The 19,202-nt window shown below is 37.9% G+C and overlaps 1 protein-coding gene across 4 annotated transcripts in view; it reads left to right on the plus strand.

The window, feature by feature from the left end:
• The window catches only part of EGF (epidermal growth factor), a 68,810-nt gene that overhangs the window by 11,685 nt on the left and 37,923 nt on the right, over positions 1 to 19,202 (plus strand). For 3 of the 4 annotated variants that reach the window (XM_068681972.1, XM_068681968.1, XM_068681969.1), the window contains exons 2-6: positions 5,668 to 5,799; positions 9,070 to 9,269; positions 10,231 to 10,412; positions 13,406 to 13,636; positions 14,624 to 14,826. In XM_068681972.1, the coding sequence (XP_068538073.1) occupies positions 9,177 to 9,269; positions 10,231 to 10,412; positions 13,406 to 13,636; positions 14,624 to 14,826 (709 nt within the window). In that variant the 5' untranslated portion in view covers positions 5,668 to 5,799; positions 9,070 to 9,176. The remainder of the gene's footprint in view (positions 1 to 5,667; positions 5,800 to 9,069; positions 9,270 to 10,230; positions 10,413 to 13,405; positions 13,637 to 14,623; positions 14,827 to 19,202) is intronic. The other variant, XM_068681971.1, reaches the window with a different exon arrangement.

Raw genomic sequence — 19,202 nt, forward strand, 5'->3', positions numbered from 1 at the left:
GTACACCAGGGGATGGGTCTTATGTCTGTTGGAAGTAGTTGATTGTCCCTTCCTGATGTCCTGCTTTAACAACACTATATTTTGTACTGGTATAAATACCAGTATATATATAAATATACTTCATTCATGGTATATAGATGCTTTCCTTACTTGAAACAACAACAAAAAAATGTTTATCTGAAGACACCCATAGAGCAGCCCCTCACATTACTGATTTTAGATTAGACACTAGTGCCTGTTAGTCCTGGGCTACCCAAGGTAAATATATTATTTTCTGAATATTGAGAGGCAATATATAAAAACACTGCACCTTGGCTTCAGGGCTGACTTTAAGTATTCCTTTTGTAAGCTTTCATGGTGAAGAAAGATAGTTATTTAAAAATCAGAAAACAAAATTGTAAAAACCAAACAAACACAACTCACATTAGTAAAGTTGTACCTAACCATAGATCCTTAAATTCTGCAGGTCTCTGCTAACTTCTGACATAATCTGATCAGCCCTTGTCACTTCTTCAGGGCTAGCATGCTACACGTTCCTACAAAGCTAAAGGCTGCAATTGAAGGTGACAACTGCAGCTAAGGTCTGCTCTTCTAGTCAGATGCTTCTTTCTGTGTCTCAAGCTTTCCTCCTTTCTTTCTTGCTGTTCACCACTCTCCTGTCATAGGACACTGGTTTTATGGAATATTAAATTATTCATATTTGTATTACATCTTTAATTTCACCTTAGTTAGCCAAGTCCTGGTTTTAGTTTGCTTCATACAGCCTTCTGAAGACACACTGCTAAGACCTCTTATGTTGTATTCTGAAGAATATGAAATGTCAAAACCTTGCTGATTCACAGCTACCCTTTCCCTGCAAGTATTGCGTAAAGAGCAATAAGAGCCAGTGAAATGAGGAGCTGTGTTGTCTACCCCTGTCATGACATAGCTTTAGGGATAATCCTTTTGAAACCCCACTGTAACCCTGTTTTTCAGAAGAGCTGCAGTCGAGGCACGTCTGCTTGCTTGTTTTCAGTAGTTGTCTTCCAGCTAGCTCACTTCGTATTCCATTGCCTTGGGGAAAAGAGGGTTGAAAATATTGTTACCAAATAACAGAAGGGAATTCTTCAACATGGGTCTGAGCCCAAAGGCCAATTCATGAGAAGATTCCCACTGAATTCTCTGGAAATTGGATCCAGCTGAAAGTGGACAAATACTATCCTTAGATGTAAAAAACTGCATCAAAATAGAAAGGGGGTAAATATGTCACAAGAAATGACAGAAATGGCATCATAATACACATGAAGTTTAATTGTGAAGTGGGCTGAGGAGTAGACTCCAGGGCCAGTGACTAATACTACAAGACTCATCAATGTTTTTCTCATTGGAAATGAAAAAATGTCTTTTTCAGTGGAAAATAGCAGATATTAATCTTATGTTCTGTTTTGAGCAAAACCCATCTACTTTCTAGTATCTAATATGAAACCTGCTGGAGCTGGATGACAATATTTGCTGATGCCTTTCAAAAAGGGACAGATAACAGCATCATGAAATTCATCTTTGAAAGGCAAGCCAATAACACTATGTTGAAAGGTGAACTACATGATCTGGGAAGTAGAGGTCCACTAGAACTACATTTTTTTTTTCAAATTTTTGCCTTGGATATGATTGAGTAATTACTGATTTATGCATGCAATTTATTTATAAGGTAAAACAACAGCAACAACAACAAAAAAGTGTATTTTTTTCCCATTCTAGTGGCCAAACTCTTGAGATCTGAGTTCAGAAAGGTAGAAAACTAATGATATCATAGTACTATGGGATCTTTTTTCCATTTTCCTTCAAAATGTTTACAAATGGTTTCTGAATTTGAATTCAATTCTAAATTTGATTCTGCTCTATGCAGAATGGAAGAGTTAAGGAGCTGATAAACACCTTATTGCACTCATATTATATTTCTTACCACAGTATAGAAGCACTCCACAGCCTCTACCCTAGCAAAAACCAAGAGTGATTAGGTTGTACTTTAAATCTCATTTAAGAACTTGGGAGCAGAGATACTGAGCTGTGCTATTTCTATCTTATTGTGACCAGTTGGTAGCCAGAGCATCTTTTTCCATTTCTGTCTCTCTTCTTTTGTGTGATCTGTCTGTCATTAACAGAATAGACGGAAGGGGTGGGGCGCTTTCTTTGTAACCCAGCTGAACTTTCGTGTTCAACCTTGTTGAAAAGATTATGGTGGTGGCTGGGTATAGCAGATTGAATTCATTCCCAGTACAACTCCACAGGAACCACGTTTGAGTGAGGTTGTTTGAGTGTGTGTATCTGCATGTGTATATTTTATGTATATAATCTATGTGTTCGGGGCCAAATGAAAGGCGGCCTCTGGCTCCCAGTGGTTTCTCTGTGTCCCTGCCAGGCATACTAATGCTTCACCTTCTGCAATCAGAGCATTTCTCAGGACTCTCAACAAAGTGGCATATTTGTATGCAAAGTCATTGAGGGCTGCCAACATCATGATGACATGATTCATCGTTTTTGCTGATTCTCAAGGCATTTTCTGCATAAAGAAGCCTTTGAGAACTGAGCAGAACCTCATTCTTCCTTTCAGAACTGGCTGTCAGGGCACTGCAGACAGCTTTTGTGTTCCCTAAGCCGATTTCTTTCACAGGGTAAAGTTCCCACTGGGGGAAGTGGTTGCCAGGAGACGTAAAACAGCCACAGCAGGATGCGACTGTGTGCCTCGCTTTGGCACAAAGAGTGCATGCAGGTGAAGGCATTGCTACTATTGCTACTTTCACCTGATGGATGGTTTTATGGTCAAGTTCTCCTAAGGCTTTTTTTTTTGTTGTTTTTTGTTTTTTGGCCTTCACAAAATGTTAGTTTTGTAGACTCATATAGCTTAATGCTGGAAAAGCCCTCCCTGTAAATCACAGGCCATTGCCCAGTTACCTTGGTACATAGCTCAGTAACTTGTGCTTGGTTAAAACATGTCTCCCCATTCTGGCTTTGCCTGGAGACCATCCACTGATGGTTTTCACAACTTCACAGTTTTTCTTGGTAGCTAGTTCCCTTAGTGAATCACATTTTGCGTTAAATGTGAATTGAATTTCTAAATTGATTTCCCTGGCTTCAGTGCTCAGCCACCAGTCCTTGTTAAGTCTTTCCTGCAGAAGATTAAAGTGAACAAGCCCTCTCCCAAAGTTGTTTTTGATAAACTAAGCAGATATTTGTGTCTCACTGAAAAGTTATTTTTCTTACTCTCAAATCATGCTTTTTATTCTTATTGTATCCACTTTCTAATTTTTCAAGATTCTTGAACAAACTGTATCTGAGAAATAGAAGGAGCATTCCAATATAGTCTGACCACTGCCATATACAGAAGTAAAATTATTTCCCCACTGTCATTCATTTCTCCTGTGTGTATATGTATTTTGATTTGACTTTTCTTGTCCTGTAACTTGCTAAGCAGTCAGACGTTTGTCTAGAATGAATGCCAATCCTCTTTAGAGTAAGCAGTCTTCCAGATACAATCTGCAGGTCAGGCCTATCTTTTTATTCTTATTTAATGTACTCTTTATTGTGACTGAATAATAGTTCTTTCATTGGTGCTTCACATTGCTTTTTCAAATGACTTCTGTCTTTAATAATCTTACCTTTAGCACCCATAATTGTGATTTCCTCAAAGGAGTAACATCAGCTTTATTTAACAGGCCGCTATTGTCATAAAAGTTATATTGACTGACATGAATTATATTATAGCCTTCATCAGCCGAGTCTTGCCCTTGTTCATCCAGCTTGGTCAACCAGTTATTCCATTCAAAAACCAGTGCTTCAGGGCGAGATGCGAGCCGTGTTCATGCCCATAGACTCCTTCACATCTCTGTTAACACTGACAGCAGCTGTGACAATGAGCTGAGGTCACCAAAGCACTCCTGTATAAGCTATCAATGAGCTCTTTGGTTTTAATGACATCCAGGCAATGTCAGCTAGGAGTGGCTGATTTTAAACTGGCAACCTAGAACTCCGTGTTTCTGTAGCCCACTGGCAAACTTCTAAACCATTCAAACCTTTCTGGAGGGCATTTGGAGGAGTTACTCCTTTAATCCATGGAGAATGGCATGTGCAGCCCTAGTATGTGTGGGAAAATATGCTCCTGAAAGCTGATTGTGTGAAGAAGATTGTGGTTTAGAATTAAAGTGCTTTACGGAATTAAGTTGTTGGAAGTGCTTCTGCTTTACCTTCGTACTCTGATCAACAAAAATCAGTTGGACATGGTGTGATTACATCTTGTATGTTGCCACATTGTTTTGTTATGTGCTATTATTTACATATTGTTAAATTACTGTTGTTATCTGCTATATGGAACGTGCATTGTAGAAAAACTCTGAAAATGCCACAGAAACATTCCCTAAATTGTACAGATACATTAAATGGTTGTAAAACATCCACAATCTTTAACAACTTTGATATAAGTCTTCACCAGGAATGAAGAGCAAAATTATTCTAAGCTATACTTAGAATAAGCCAATACATGTATGTAGTTCTCATAACGATCTAGTGTTGTCTAGTGACTTAATCAAATGTGTTTCTTGAAAAGAATTCATTTTGGTTCCTTTTTTCCTGTACGTACAAATGCAGATCTATGTTAATGACAAAATCCATAAGTAAAGCCACTGACATCAAATAGGTCCTGGGCAGGGGAGAAGCTGCTCCTCGGAGCATCCTTCACAGTGGTTGTCCAAGAAATACACAAGGGTATGGTACTCCAGATGCCAAGAACCTCAGGAAGCTACTATCAGATCCATTCGATTTCAGTTGGATGTGAAGTTTCTTTAAGCCTTCCAGGCCAGTCATCTGTGGTGCTGAGTACTGCCAAAGGAGTCAACTTCTTTCTCCCTTAGTGTAAAATGTGCTCCTCAACGGTGACATTTTTTGGAAAATGAAGTCCTTCCTTATCATATTTATTGTCTCAAACTCTAATAAAACACCATAAATACATCAAATATCTTCTAAGTTCCAAAGGCTTTAGCTTAATCTATCAGTTAAAAGTCAAATTTCTATTTTTTTTTATTTTTTTTTTTTTTTGCTATTTGTTTGCTGCCTCGGGCTTACTGCTCTCAGAATGTAGCAGTATTCTTTTATTTATTTATTTATTTACTGTTTTGAATGTGTTTTTGAAACTTAAACAAAAGAACTCAGAAATGAGCTCAAGGTGGAGCTCAGTGTTGTGGCAGTCTGTTTGCAGCTTTGCTGTTTTGCAAAATTTGGTAGTTATTTGCAGAAATGTTATTGTGGAAAGAGGGATAACAATAGAAGGAAGCAGCTGCAGGCAGCATTTGCATAGGAAAGGATAATGCAAATAACAAAAATTGTTTACGAGATAAGTCTGTTTCCCATGTTTGGGCAATCAGAGACCATTTGTATAGAGTGTCCAGACACTAGGGAGAACGGTAATTTCTAAAAAAAATTACGTATAATAACTGTGCATGTGACAATGCAAGGAAAATGATCCTGAGACCAATGCATAAAGTAATACAGATATTCTCCTTTCCTCTTTTCATGATGAGAACTTACATTTTCTAACCAGATGGTTATCAGCTTTCTATGCCAATGGTATTCCTTCTGTTTACTTTGTACTGTTTTTGCTCATCAAGTTGTCCTTATTTGTTCAAAACCACATTTCAGATATTGATGAATGCCTTGAAGGTGGTTTGGGAACCTGTGGCCAAACCTGTATCAATGTGCCAGGGTCCTATATCTGCTCCTGTTTGCCTGGCTACACCTTGGATATTGACAAACGGTCTTGCTATGCGAATGGTAAGGTCATTTTCTTTTTGGCAATTAAAACAGAGCTTTAGAGTCTTAGATTTATTTAGCAGTTGGCATTATATTTTGAAGTGAGCCATGCCTGTCTGGTCCCAACTCACAATGGTGGGAAGAAGAATGAACAAACAAAACAAAACCAAATGAAGACTTCTTATTCAGTAAAGCTATTCTCTCTCTGTGCTCAGAACTGAAATCTCTCTCTGTTTTCCTGTCCTTACTACTTCCAGGAACAGAGGGCAATGCATAAGGTTTTGCTACTCTTGCCTCTTTTGGGTTGTTGGCGTTGATGTCTGTCTAGTGTATTTAGGTTAGAGACAGTGCTGTGAAATGTTAGGCAGGAAGCTCTTATTTTTGGTTTGGTCCATAGGAAATAATCACAATAAACATAGGTGCTCCTCTGAGGCCTTTCCTATTGTCCCAAAAGTTTAAATTGATTTTTGAACACATAAGCTGCATCCAAATTTTATAAGCTTCTAGCCCTTCTGAGGGGAAAACATCCATAGTTATGGTCTCTGAATAACCTTAATTCTGTCCTCCACTGATGCTACTCATAGAAAAAAGATCTAGTTAGATTTTATTAATTGTTTTAACCTTATATTACATCTAGAATATGAGGTGGGTAACCTTATATTACATCTAGAATATGAGGTGGGAGTGCTTTGAAGTTCACCTCTCCATTTTGGTTTCCTGAATGTCTGGTTTTGGTTCCTGCCTGGATATGCTAAAACTTCTTTCTGGTCCAGGAGTTCAGGTTTTCTTTTTCTGACTAGTGTTTACCTGGAACTCTCCCTAATGTGGAGATGGGATATGGCAGGACAGATTTTTGACCCAAGGAGATGAACTTGAGTCCCTCTGGGTGTAGCCTCTGGAGCCATGTACGACAATCAGAAGTATTCAGTGCAGCTCCTAAATTTTTGCCAACACAGTTACCTCAGTCAGCTCCTTGAATCACTCAGTGCTAGCAAAGTATGACTTTTTTTTTTCAGTCCTGCCTAAACTATAGGTTTAGTCCTTTAAATAGTTTTTTTTTTTTTTTTTTTTTTTTTAAAGAATGTTTTCTGCTCAGTTATCTTTCAAAGCACAATCCTATTTTATACATTATTGGAGGTTTTCAACTTTTTTTTTTTTTTTTTTTTTTTTTAAGTTATTACTAGTCTTTATAGCACCAGAAGTGATGGATTGGGAGCTACCGTGATGGATAAGGAACCCTGTCCTTATGCTATGTATAAATCCTTCTGTTGGAGGTATACAAAGTTGTTTATCTGATCATTAAACCCCTGATAAAATTAAGTCCCAGATCTGGCTGGCCCCTCTGCAGTCAGATTTGTTCAGTCCTCATTCACAGGCTCCTGGTGGGAAATTCAGAGAGCAGAAAGGGAAAAAACAAAGTATAAAATTGTTCTTGGTCAACTAATTGGCAAAAATGCTGGCAGTACAGCTGTCAAATTCCTGAGATAAATCAACCTTGCTACACTTCACCATTCATTTACGTAAAACAAGTCTTCGTAGTTTAAATATTCTCACATGGGATTGCTCAGAACAAATAGCAGCAGAAAAAAGGAGACACTAACATCCCAGAAGCAGCTGTTATAACTGGGTAATACCTTGAAAATCCAAATGAACACCAGTGTATTAGTATAGAAATCAGAAAGCTGATCACTGTCCTTGTGAATAGCAGTAAATCACATCCTGGGTGCTTGTCAGAACTTGCTGTTCTCCAGAGAAATCAAACTTGGTCCCTTTCCTCTGCTGTGAAGGGGGTTGCATCAAAGAACCTTGCAACCATGGTGAAGGTACGGCACCTGCCTAAAATTTGTAGAAATGGTGTCAGCTGAGTTTAATGTTTCATGTTAATAATGAAGGTACTTAGTTAAAAGGTTGCAAAACTGATTAATAAAATGAGTTTAGTTATCAAAAGTATATGTGCAAGGAAATTGATTTCAGGGTCATCAAGGATGCAGGCCATCCCTGGTAAGCAGAGAGTTACTTCTGCATTCCTGGAAAATCAATTCAACAAGTGATTAGATAAGTTTTAAAGCTGTCATTCTGTTGGATCTATATTAATAATTGTATTTCAAAGTTGCCTGACTAGAGCATTTTTTGTGTGCCTTGATCTGTTGCTTCAGGCAACTAGGTTATAATTCCCCACAATTACCAATATAATGGGACTTTCTTCTTTGAATGTGGTTTTAGTGGTAAATTAAAGACTGAGCTGTGTGTTTTGAGATATAATATTAGAAAAGACTAAAATGTGGCTGGCTACCCAAAAACTCCTTTCCTCTGCTACACACCATATAGTTATCCATTATATTCAAATTACCTAAACAAAAAACATTCTGTTTTGGAAATGCAGTTAAGTTTCTCTGGGTGATCTTGACCCTGTCCTGTGGTGATACCCTACAAAATAACAAGTAAGACTTGATTAAATTGGTTTAGTGTAATCTGCAGCCCCACCAACCAATATAACCCACTAACTCCTTCCATAGTTACCACCTGGTTTTAAGGCCATGTTAAGGCTGTTTGGCCCATCCTAGTTGTTCATCACTCCAACCTTAATTTGATTTATAGAGTTTGGGTCATAAATAGATTGAGTTTTTCATTTTAAAATATTTCCTGTTAACTTACTGATATGCCTATACCTTTCAGTCAGTGTGAATACAATTTTTATTTGTAATGAGTTGTTGCTGTTGAGCTGTAGGAGTTTCAAGTAAGGATCTTTTGCTTTCCTCCATCCCTTTATGTCACAAGAAACCTCCACAGTTTGTAGCTTCTTCCTTTGCCCTACCTTGGGATCTTCAGTTTCCCTGTTTGGACAGTTAATGTGAGACTCCAGCCCATCTCTCTGTGAAAAGTTCCTGCTATGGAGCAATAGTTGGAATTGGTCTTCGTCTTGGAGATACATCCATGGCATAATTTTTCCACCATCTGCTGGCATGCATGTGATGGCTCTTCTAGCCTCTGACTAGGCTATAGGGTTTGGAATTAGTGGTAATAACTTTTTTCTGCAGTCTCAGTTACATTACTCATATTTTTGACCTAAAAAATTCTCAGCAATAAATGTGAAGGGACCATTATGTTTACATCATATTGACACTCGGTGATGTGTTTGGAAAGTCATCATTAAATATGAGAGAAATGGTTAGATCCTGAACTTTGCCTAGTATAATACTGATGAGAACTTAATGTAATGTAGCAAAAGCACAACTTCTATCTAGTAATTAGTTTCTCATTTATTTATTTATTTATTTTTCTCCACACCAGACCCTGTACCATTCCTACTTTTCAGCCATGGAAGTGCCATCTTTAGAATTGACACTGAAGGGACCAATCACGAAAGATTGGTGGCCGATGCTGGTCCGTCAACACTTATGGATTTTCATTATACAGAAGAGAAAGTGTATTGGGTAGACTCAGAAAGACGACTTCTGCAAAGAATTCACCTCACTGGCACAAAGCGAGAGGTAAAGTTATCAGTTCTTTGAAATTTTCCGAGCTACTGGGCATAAAACCCTGTAAAGAAACTGCCTACTCTGTAGGCACAGTTTTGGAGTTCCTGTTCATTGGTTGTCACTTCAGACTAATTAAACAGGTTTTGGTGTTGTAATAGTTCTAGTCCTGAGTCTATGCTGTTTTACTCACATTCACAATACACGTAGTGTTTTCTGTGGATCAAATGAAGGGGAAGATATTGAGACAAACCCAAGCTTTGAAGACAATAATACTTCTATCAGGTTTAAATTAATTGTTATGGAAATTTGTCTTCCAGATTACTGTAACTCAAACTGGCACAAATGGTATGAGTGGAATGTGCTTGAAATCCTACTCTTTTTTTCTCCAATCTTTTAATGGTTTCTATGGTTGCCTAAATGCTTCTTTTAGTACTGCGTCTTTTGTTCAGAAAAAACTGTGCAGTTCATTGCCTCTGGCTGATTAAAAGGGAAGACAGGCTGTTGCTGCACTTTAGTGCTGTGAGAGCCTTCTTTTGTTGGAGAGTTTTCAAGTGTTGTTGTACCCATGTGGAGTCTTAACTGATATATTTGATGCTGATTTTTAAGAATCAGGGTCCAGCACAAGTGTGTTAGGTTTTCCCCCATCTGTAACAGTGCAGGTCTGGGTACTTCCTAGTTTGTGAAATGCAGGAAGAAGTTGTAGCTAAAAGATTAGTCCAGTGTGTCACTGATGGAGAACAGTTTTCCCTTTTTTAGGGAGTTACATGGTTCAGAAGCGGTATGTATAAGTGCAAAGACCAAATGAAAGTGATTAAAGAATAAGAAAGAGAAATAACTACAGGTCTGAGAGAAAATGAAGCAGGCAGTGGAATGAGATGGGAAGCCTCAGTCTAGCACAGTAGTCCCTATACTGAAAGTCAAGCTTAGATTAGTACATATGCTTCTTGCAAACTTGCTTTTTGCTTGTTTACAGAGACTGTGTTACATAGACAAAGGCATTTCAGGTTTTGCTATTGACTGGATAAATCAAGACATCCTCTGGGCCAACAGACAGAAATCAACCATAGAAGCGACAGACATGAATGGGAAGAAACGCAGAGTTATTCTAAGAAATGTTGGTCGTCCCACAAAGATTACCATTGATGCAGAGCAAAGGTAATTTTAACTAGGTTAGTAATTTCATGAAAATGGTCTCAAAATATGTTAAGTAATATGATTGTTGTTTCTAAGGATACTCTGTGCAGTGTGTTATCTGTATTCCAATACCTCCTTGACCATTGACAAAATAGGCTAAAATATTAACAAGTTATGAGAGAACCAGAGAAATGTGTGAGAAAAGCCCACAGAAGTCTAATGCAGAATCTATACCTATTGGTCATCAGGGAGAATTTTGCTAGTGAGGACAGCTGAGGGAAAAGAAGCAGTGCTGGTCATTTCTCAATGAGAGGAAAGTTTCAGGGCAACAGAAACAAGAACTGGAGCACCAAGGGCTATGATGTCTGCAAATGCTGGGAGTCCCTTGTGCTCCAAATGTGGCATGCTTAGAATGTTATTTAGTGTATTTTCAGGAAAAACAAAGTTCCTATTTCCTTTGTTCCTCAGTAGCTCTCAATATTGATTCTGATTCTAGAGTTGCTGTTCTGTGTTATCAGTAATTTGACCTTCATAAAGATGCTTCTTTCATCTTCAAGCCATTTGCAGTGACAACCATGGCTAAATAAGAATTGTTGCATCCTCAGAAGTTATTAATATGAATGTTCACAGTGGTTCTCTCCATGCTAATTTCTCTTGAAGTGTAAATCTCTTCAAGTCTGTGAAAATAAAAGACTTTGAAATGCTATGGTACAGCAAAATCACATTTTTGTTGCCACTTTTAACTTGCAGTAAGCTTGTTCTGCACTGTGTAAAAGTATTTTAATATTAAGACGTGTATTTTCATATTGCATTTATACATAAAATAGTTTTCTGATGATAGTAATATTAGTAGTATTCATTGGAGTCTTGTCATTTGGGTAGGCTTTAAAGACCTGAGCATCAGCCTTTACATATATACATATTGTTGATTTGTTTTTAATATAGTACTTACCAGTTTTGGAAATATTCACAGGCCCTTAATTTCACTGTCAAATGCCACAGAAAGACATGTTACAAATAGCATTATAAGAGTGTATTTGCTGAACTCATGCAGAAGTTTGTGGAGACTCAAGTGCATATATTCACCTAGGTGTGATTGACCAAGCACTGAAGCTGTACTTATGTGCTTACTAAAAGACCAGTAAGCCAGTAATGAACTGTGAAGAAAGTAGGCTCCAAGGAGTCTAACATCATTTTTATGTCCTAGTGCACTTTGCCTGTATGCAAACTCTACTGGCTCTATTTTTAATGTGAAGTGAATTTAAAAAATAAAAAGCAGAAGTTTTATCCAGCAGGTATAAACCTACACTAAATCTGATGACAACAGTATCTTCCCTAAAATATGTACAACTCTTTAAGTAATGAAGGTCAATATGACTGACACCCTAATAACAGTTTTTCTCAAAGAATGGGTCTGGATAAGATTATTAGCAGTGATAAGATTATTTTGCTACTAATAATGCAACTATAGCTGTAAGATTTATATATATATATAGAGAGAGAGAGATAGAGAGAAAGAATGGTGTTTAGGAATGTTGTAAAGTTAGGATTCAAAATAAAGGGAAAGAGAGGTCAAAGAAGATAAATGCTGGAAATTACTCAAGCTGGTTTCTAATCTTTTTTCTTCTGTCTTCCTGTTTGTTTATACCATTTTATGTCCACATGCTGACTTGCAAAAGATGTGCACAGACCACCTTTGTTTCTTAGTTTCCTTATTAATAAAAAGTGAATCCTAGCATTTATCCAACCTTCCTGATCACTGAGATTTCTTTAATAGCAGGTGTTATAGAAATGTAACTAGATATTATTGAAGTGCTTAAAAATGGCAGTAGAAAATTGGACTGGTTTTGTGGCCATATGTTTTTGCCTATACATTAATAATATATGATAATTGTAGGCCATGTAGAAGTGAGGAAAAGCCATGGACAAGGACTGATTCTTCCTACTTGTTTAGTACAGTCCCTTACCAGTGAGATCTAATCCTTTTTTTGGCCTTATAACAATAGTTTAAATAAACATAGAAAAACTGAATTTATGGCACACTGTTTCATACACATAAATCTTTTAATTTTGTGAAGACATAAAGCTTCCTGGAGTTTTTGTGCAAAAGTATAAGAGACTAAAGCAAATAATCTAAACCCAAACCTTAAAAAATAAAATATATGATAATGATGGATAACCTGCCATGTTGGAAGGAAGAACTGTTGCTAACCTCAGTCACATCAGTAAATCTGGGTTCTGATCCACGAATAACCTGAGCTAAAAGTAGCTTCAGTGCATAACTGATTTGGGTATTGGAGCTGTATTTTGACTGTCTTAATTTAATGACAGCATAGTCTGGCTGCTATAACCAGCAGGAAGGTAGAAAGAAATGAAAACAATAATAGACATGGTATTTTTAAGTTAAGTACCACTGCGTGACATGTTGGACTAGAGTTTCTGGAAATGGATTCCTCCCCAGAGGCAGAGGGCAATGCATAGCTGCCTCAAAGACGTGCCTTTTCCTAAGTTTGCAGGAGCCCCCTGCAGATCTGAGAGGTTATTCCAGTTTCCTTCACTGACTGCATGGCTGAACAAAGCAGAGAGAGAGACAATAGCACTTCATGGTTAAGCTGGGCTGATTCCTGCTTGACCTACATGAGATAAATTTCAAGTATCTCAGTGCTTCCTGAACGGAGTCACAGAGTCCCTGATAAAAACTTGTTTGAAAAAACAAGAAAACAACTGTAGCAAAATTGTAGTGGTAACTGTACTTCCATTAAACAGACAATGCTTTGTTGTCAGAAACGTTTCCATTCTTAATAGAGTTATGTTAAGGGAGAGCTATATGGGGTTTTCCTGAAATAGGTCAATGTGTGTTGAGAAAGCCTTTTGCTTTATGATTAGTTTTGGTTCTGGGAGCACTGTGGTAAGACTGAAAAATGCTGTATACAGGAGCAACTAAATAAGGAATGTGTAGCAGTGATATGATCTTGTAAACATATACATATATTTTTTCCCAAACATGCCTGCAGGTTGTTATTTTGGTCATCTGACGGCATAGTTTCCAGTATATACCGAGCATCTCTCAATGGAAGTGATGTGAGAAATATTTTAAGAACCACAGAAAAGATAAAGACCATCTCACTAGACCTGGTTAACATAAGGCTCTATTGGATCCAGCATGACCATGGGAAGGAGATTTCCCATATTGGATCGTGTGACTACGATGGGGGAGCTGTTCATTTGCTTCAGAGTTCTGGCCGGTGAGTTTTTCTGAGTTTGTCAGAAATAAAACGCTCATTTCCTTGGTATCCAAATAAAAAGAAGACTTTTATTTTTCCATTTTATAGCACCATGAGGAGTACGAAGTGTAGCAGAAATGACATGTAACTGTAGATCTAAAACTGCAGGCTTGAAAATGGAAAAAAGACACTGTTGCAGGGATAATACTGCCACTCCATACTCCATCTTCTAAGCTTTTAGCAAATGATAACCACTTAATCCTCAGAAATCCCCTCTAAATGTTTATTAGTGGCCTTTTTCTGCAGATAGAGGAGCCAAAAGCAGAGAGATTAAATGATTTGTCCAAGGTCACAGGAGGTCAGCTCAGGTGTCTGAGCTGTGCTCAAGAGCCTGAGCTCCACCAGGTCTTTCCTATCCTTCCCTAAGCCTGTTGTCCTCCTCAGCTGCTGGTCAGGGAGGCTTGGAGAACGCCTGGTGCTCAGGCTCTCCAGTAAACGTCAGCAGATGTGGTGAAAATGCCCTATACAACCTTCGTGTACCCCTCTGCTCCCCTTTGCCTGGCTGAGTGCGCTCCTGATGGGAGGGATGCCCATCAAAGAGGGCACTGAAAACTGAGAAACAGGGGGGACTTACCTGGCCTAAATCCTTCAACAAAGCAGGTGCCCATTTTAGTTGCTGGGTTCAACAGGCTGCAGGGTGATACCTAGGCTTTCCGTGTCATTTGGGTCAGTCTGGAACACCAGTTCATGTAACTGGTGGGAAGCACCCACCATTTTTCAGGTGTTTCTTGCAAATCTGCAGGATTCTGGGCTCTGGGGCTGTCTCTGGCACTTCATCTGACTTTCATATTTGTAATTCATATAAGATGACATAAGATATATATATAGGAATACAAATAAAAGGTATTGACAGCAAATTGACTGAACTCAATGGTCAGAAAATGTATAGTGAGTAAATAGACGGGGATAGGTAATGTGCCATCTCATGTTGTTTTCTTTCTGTTGTAGACATCAGTTGCTTGGTATGTCTCTCTTTGCTGACCACCTGTACTATTCAGAGGTGAAATCTGGTATGATATGGAGAGCCAACAAGTATACTGGAAAAGTTGTAGTCACAATTAGCCTGAAACCATCATTTTATCCACCCGTGGAGATAAAAGTGGTGCATCCGTTTCAACAGCCAGGTGCAAGAACAGATCTTCAGGATTTTGGTAAGTTAACTGCAATGATACAGCTATATTTGTGAGAATAATAATGTAATACACTCTGATCTGTTACAGTAATATTTTATTTTCAGCAAAATGTGTGCTGAGCATGAACTACTCATGTCATTAATCTGAATACATGTGTAGATAAATGCGTTTTTCTCCTTGTCTTTTTTTTTTTCTTTCTTTAAAGTTTTTGTGCAGATTACCTCCATCAAATGTCTATTCAAATGTCTATTCTCTTCTGGAAGTTTTAATGCACTGCACATCTAAATACCTCTGATTGATTATTATGGCCCTGAAGTTTTTTAAGAAGTATGTGGTGTGCCCTGCAAGTGATAGTGTGAAAGTCTCAGCTTCTCTTTGAAAAGACTGGATTAAGAGTCATCCTGTTTAAGACAGACCTGAAGTTTCCATAGTAACTATCAAATGAGAGCCTTAGGTGTCTTTAATTGCTATCGGTTGCAGCCTACACTGTGAGGTGTCCATGTCACTGCATTTCACTGTGGGATCAGGAGGTGAAAGTACTTGGCTATGGATAGCTTGCCCTGCTTGAGTATTCCTGCTGAGGCAGTAGGAAGCGGGAGGTGCCCAGGGAAAATAATGTCTTGTTCTCTGGTCTCTGAAAAGCAGATGTAGAGTATTATCGATTTAATTGAACAGCCTTTGTCACCGGTTTTGCTTTGACATGAAGAATTGAGCAAACAGAAGGCAGACATCTGGGAGTGTCAAGCAATGATTGCAGAACTCCGAAGTGAAAAGAGTCTTGGGTTGCCAGAGGTAGAGGTGGTATAAAAACATTAGAAGGAAGCAGTGTATGTTTGTATGAGCAAAAATGAAACTGTGTATGTCTTGCTTGAACAATTTCTAAATATCTACCGTATAATAGGCTTCACCTTCCTTCATGCCAGCTGACAGCTTTATATGATACTATGCTGTATCTCCTTCCTCAAGTTTGGTCTGAGTGGGAAAATCAAATCTTGAAGGGAACTTTCCCTTTCAAATGCTTTGTTTGCAGTGCAAAGATCTGTTGACATGAAGAATAAAAAGTGCTCTTGGAAATCAAATTTTTGCTTATAAATGCAGGGAGCTTTCATTCAGAGACAATACCCATTCTGTGCTTCATTGGAGGAAAACAGTCATCTTGTCAAACTAAAGCACTTTCTTCAACTTACAGCCTTGGTGCTCTCCCACAGAGAAACTAGGAAAGGGTGCGCATGGTGACATGCCCACACAAGGCTTAGGGTTGTTGCAAAGAGATCTGGAAGGCCCTGCGTAGTCTCAGGAAACCCCCTCGGGTGCTGCCTGTCACCATAGAATCATAGAATCATAGAATATCCTGAGTTGGAAGGGACTCTTAAGGATCATCAAGTCCAACTCTTGACACCGCACAGGTCTACCATATTTACAATTACAGGAAGATGGGGAGGGAGAAACAGTGACCAAGAAAGGTAGTTCATGACAGCAGTCTCCTGAACCTCAGGGTCATGTTTCATATGTTCTCTCCATGAGAGTATGTATTGCATTGCTCTTTGACTATGGGCACTTAGCTTTTATTCTTCTCCCAGAAGATTAACTCCCCTCCTTCCTCCAGAACGTGCTGCTTTCCAGTGTTTCTCTTTCCACTGGAAAGAGGTGTTCCCTGCTTTTCTTTAATAATTTAATTACTAGTGTTTTTAAATGCCTTGCATTATTTAGCCCTATATTTCTAGCATGTTTTACAAAGTATGACAGTAATTGTTTTCAGCAGTAGTTCTTTTTTATTCCAAGTACCTTCTTGTAAAAATGTCTGGGAAGTGATGGAGTAGAAAGAAGCTTAACGGGCTGAATCCAGATGAACCTTTGGACTTCGCATATACATTGCTTGGCTTATCCAGTGCAAGAACTGGGATAAAAGAAGGACTAACGAGCCTGGAGTACAAATGAGATTTATAGCTGATCTTACAACAGAGAAACTTGGAGATAAAAGCATACCTCAACTAATTGGATGCTCTGTACAAGCTAAGAAAGTGTATGTTTCACTGTAGTGTCAGCTGTGAATTATAAGGCCTTCTTTAAAACAGATAAAAAGTGAGCCCCTTCAGATAAAAAGGGAACTGACAAGAAGTGCTCAACTGACAGGACTTGATTTTTGACAGGAGTTTGGATTATTTACTTTACTACTTAAATTCCTCGTGTTCCCTCTTCCCTTTCTCTCTCAAAAGGCTTTCCTGAATTGATCAGGGCCAATAAATAGATAGAAGAGCATTAATTCTGCTACGGGTTTTCTATAACCCCATATAACTTTGGTATGGAGTAGCTGGAAGATGGCCTTCAATTTACCTCAAGTCTCTTCAATAACTAACCCTAGATTTGAAGTCAGTATGTGTATTTATAAATGCCTGCTGGAATACTCTTCTCACTTTTATTAAGTGAGAAGAGTATTCCAGCAGAATTCCAGCTTTTATTAAGTGAGAAGAGTATTCCGCTCACAAGACACCTAAATTACCTTACAATCTAAAAGCCTGCCTCTAGATTTTTTTTTAAGCTTTCTCTGACAGGGTAAAATTAAGAGGAAATGACATTCAGAACACTCAGGATAATTTATTTTATTTTATTTTATTTTATTTTATTTTATTTTATTTTATTTTATTTTATTTTATTTTATTTTATTTTATTTTATTATTTTATTTTATTATTTTTAACACAAGGAATTACTTTGTGTTTCTTTCCAGTGTGAGATACTGGTATCAGACTATCATTTGAAAATACCCATTTCCATTTAAAAAAGGTGATGGAGTGGAGAAAATGTTTCATAGTGGCTGTTCTTCCAGAAAAGATTATCTGAAAACTTTGGTCAATAACTTAGTCACTGTTCACTTCTAGTTTTGAGATGTGATAGTTTCTTTCTTCTTTTTCCCTTCCCCTTTCCTTCCTTTTTTTTTTTTCTTTATTTTTTTCTCTCTCTCTTTTTTTTTTTTTTTTCTTCTTTTCTTCTTTTTCTGACATACTGCTTTGGCAATACTGAGGTCTAAAATTATTGCCTTAAAGAATATATTTCTGAGATTTCCTAGATTGCAAAATTGTTTGCTGTGGTATTTCCATTGTAACATCCAGGTTTATTAGGTCTCATTAGACCAATAATGGTACAAGTAAGGAACAAGAAAACATACTGGTGATAAGCATAAGATGATCTCGGTGCTCGTTTGTATTGTTTTGAGGTTGCATGTACTTGCACTGCTGATTCTGTAATGAGTTCTGTATTTGAAAGTCAGACACCCCACCATGGTATATGCTTAATTTGGCTATAACAGGGACAAAGATTAAGGGTCCAGTAACATAGATTCAAAACTGGTTCTACAAAAAGAGAAGCGAAGCTAAAACTACATAAAATTCAAGTCTCTGATAGCCTAACATGCTTAGTGACACAGATAATATCCATCTGATCATCCATTCATTATTTTTCATTCAATTTTGTTAGAGAAAAGTCAGTCGGTTTCATCTAAATAAGTCCAATGTTGATGCTCTCTGCCAAGCTGAAATTGTCTCAAAATTATGTCTAGGAAATTATTGCACTCTTCTGTAGATGTGATCTGTCATTCCAACAAATGGCCAGCATTTTCTCCTCTGCGGCTAGCAGAAGACTAAACACTGAACTCATATATTATGTTGCTTTCTGTCTCTTCAAATTTAGAGGGTAAAGTGGAAATAGTGCAAGAAATTTGTTTGCAGACAAATGTCTTCCCTGCCTGTATGAGCCTATGATTTCCTTTGTTACACACACAGCAGAGGGCAAATACAGAGTTGTGTGTGGGTGGCTGCATACCCACGTCCAGTAGCAACAGTTCATCTATTCTTAGCTTGGAAAAGGGGCAAGCAACCCCAGAAGAAGATTAGGAAGATTAAAACAAAAATAATAGTTTGTGAGACAAAAATAAAGACTGTGAGCGTTGCATATCTATGAAACCACCAGCTGTGAAAGACAGCCAAGCAGAGACACATGGCTCTTCCAGTCCTTCCCATGGAAGATGTTTCAGTACCTATTTGCCTTATTCTATGAAGCAAGAAAAGCAGGAAGGCTTCTGAAAACCTATTGAGTGCTCTTTTCCGCTTCCTCTGAAGAAACTTTGTACATAGCTTTTAGGGCATCAGAAACATTTTGAATTTTAAATCTGACTACACGATTTATGAGGTGCACATTTCTAACAGTCAGGAACCCAGGATCCATTTCAGTACAAAGATTCTCTAGGCTGTACTAATAATTTTAAAATGAAAAATATGGTCATTGTCATCTATCCAGGCTTTGGTTTTGTTTGCTTGATTTTGTTTGTTGTTGTTGTTGTTTTTCTTTTCTTTCTTTCTTTCTTTTCTTTCTTTTTTTTTTTTTTTTTTTAAGCAATGTA

The sequence above is a fragment of the Anas acuta genome, chromosome 4 (genome assembly GCF_963932015.1).
Source record: "Anas acuta chromosome 4, bAnaAcu1.1, whole genome shotgun sequence".
NCBI lineage: Eukaryota > Metazoa > Chordata > Aves > Anseriformes > Anatidae > Anas > Anas acuta.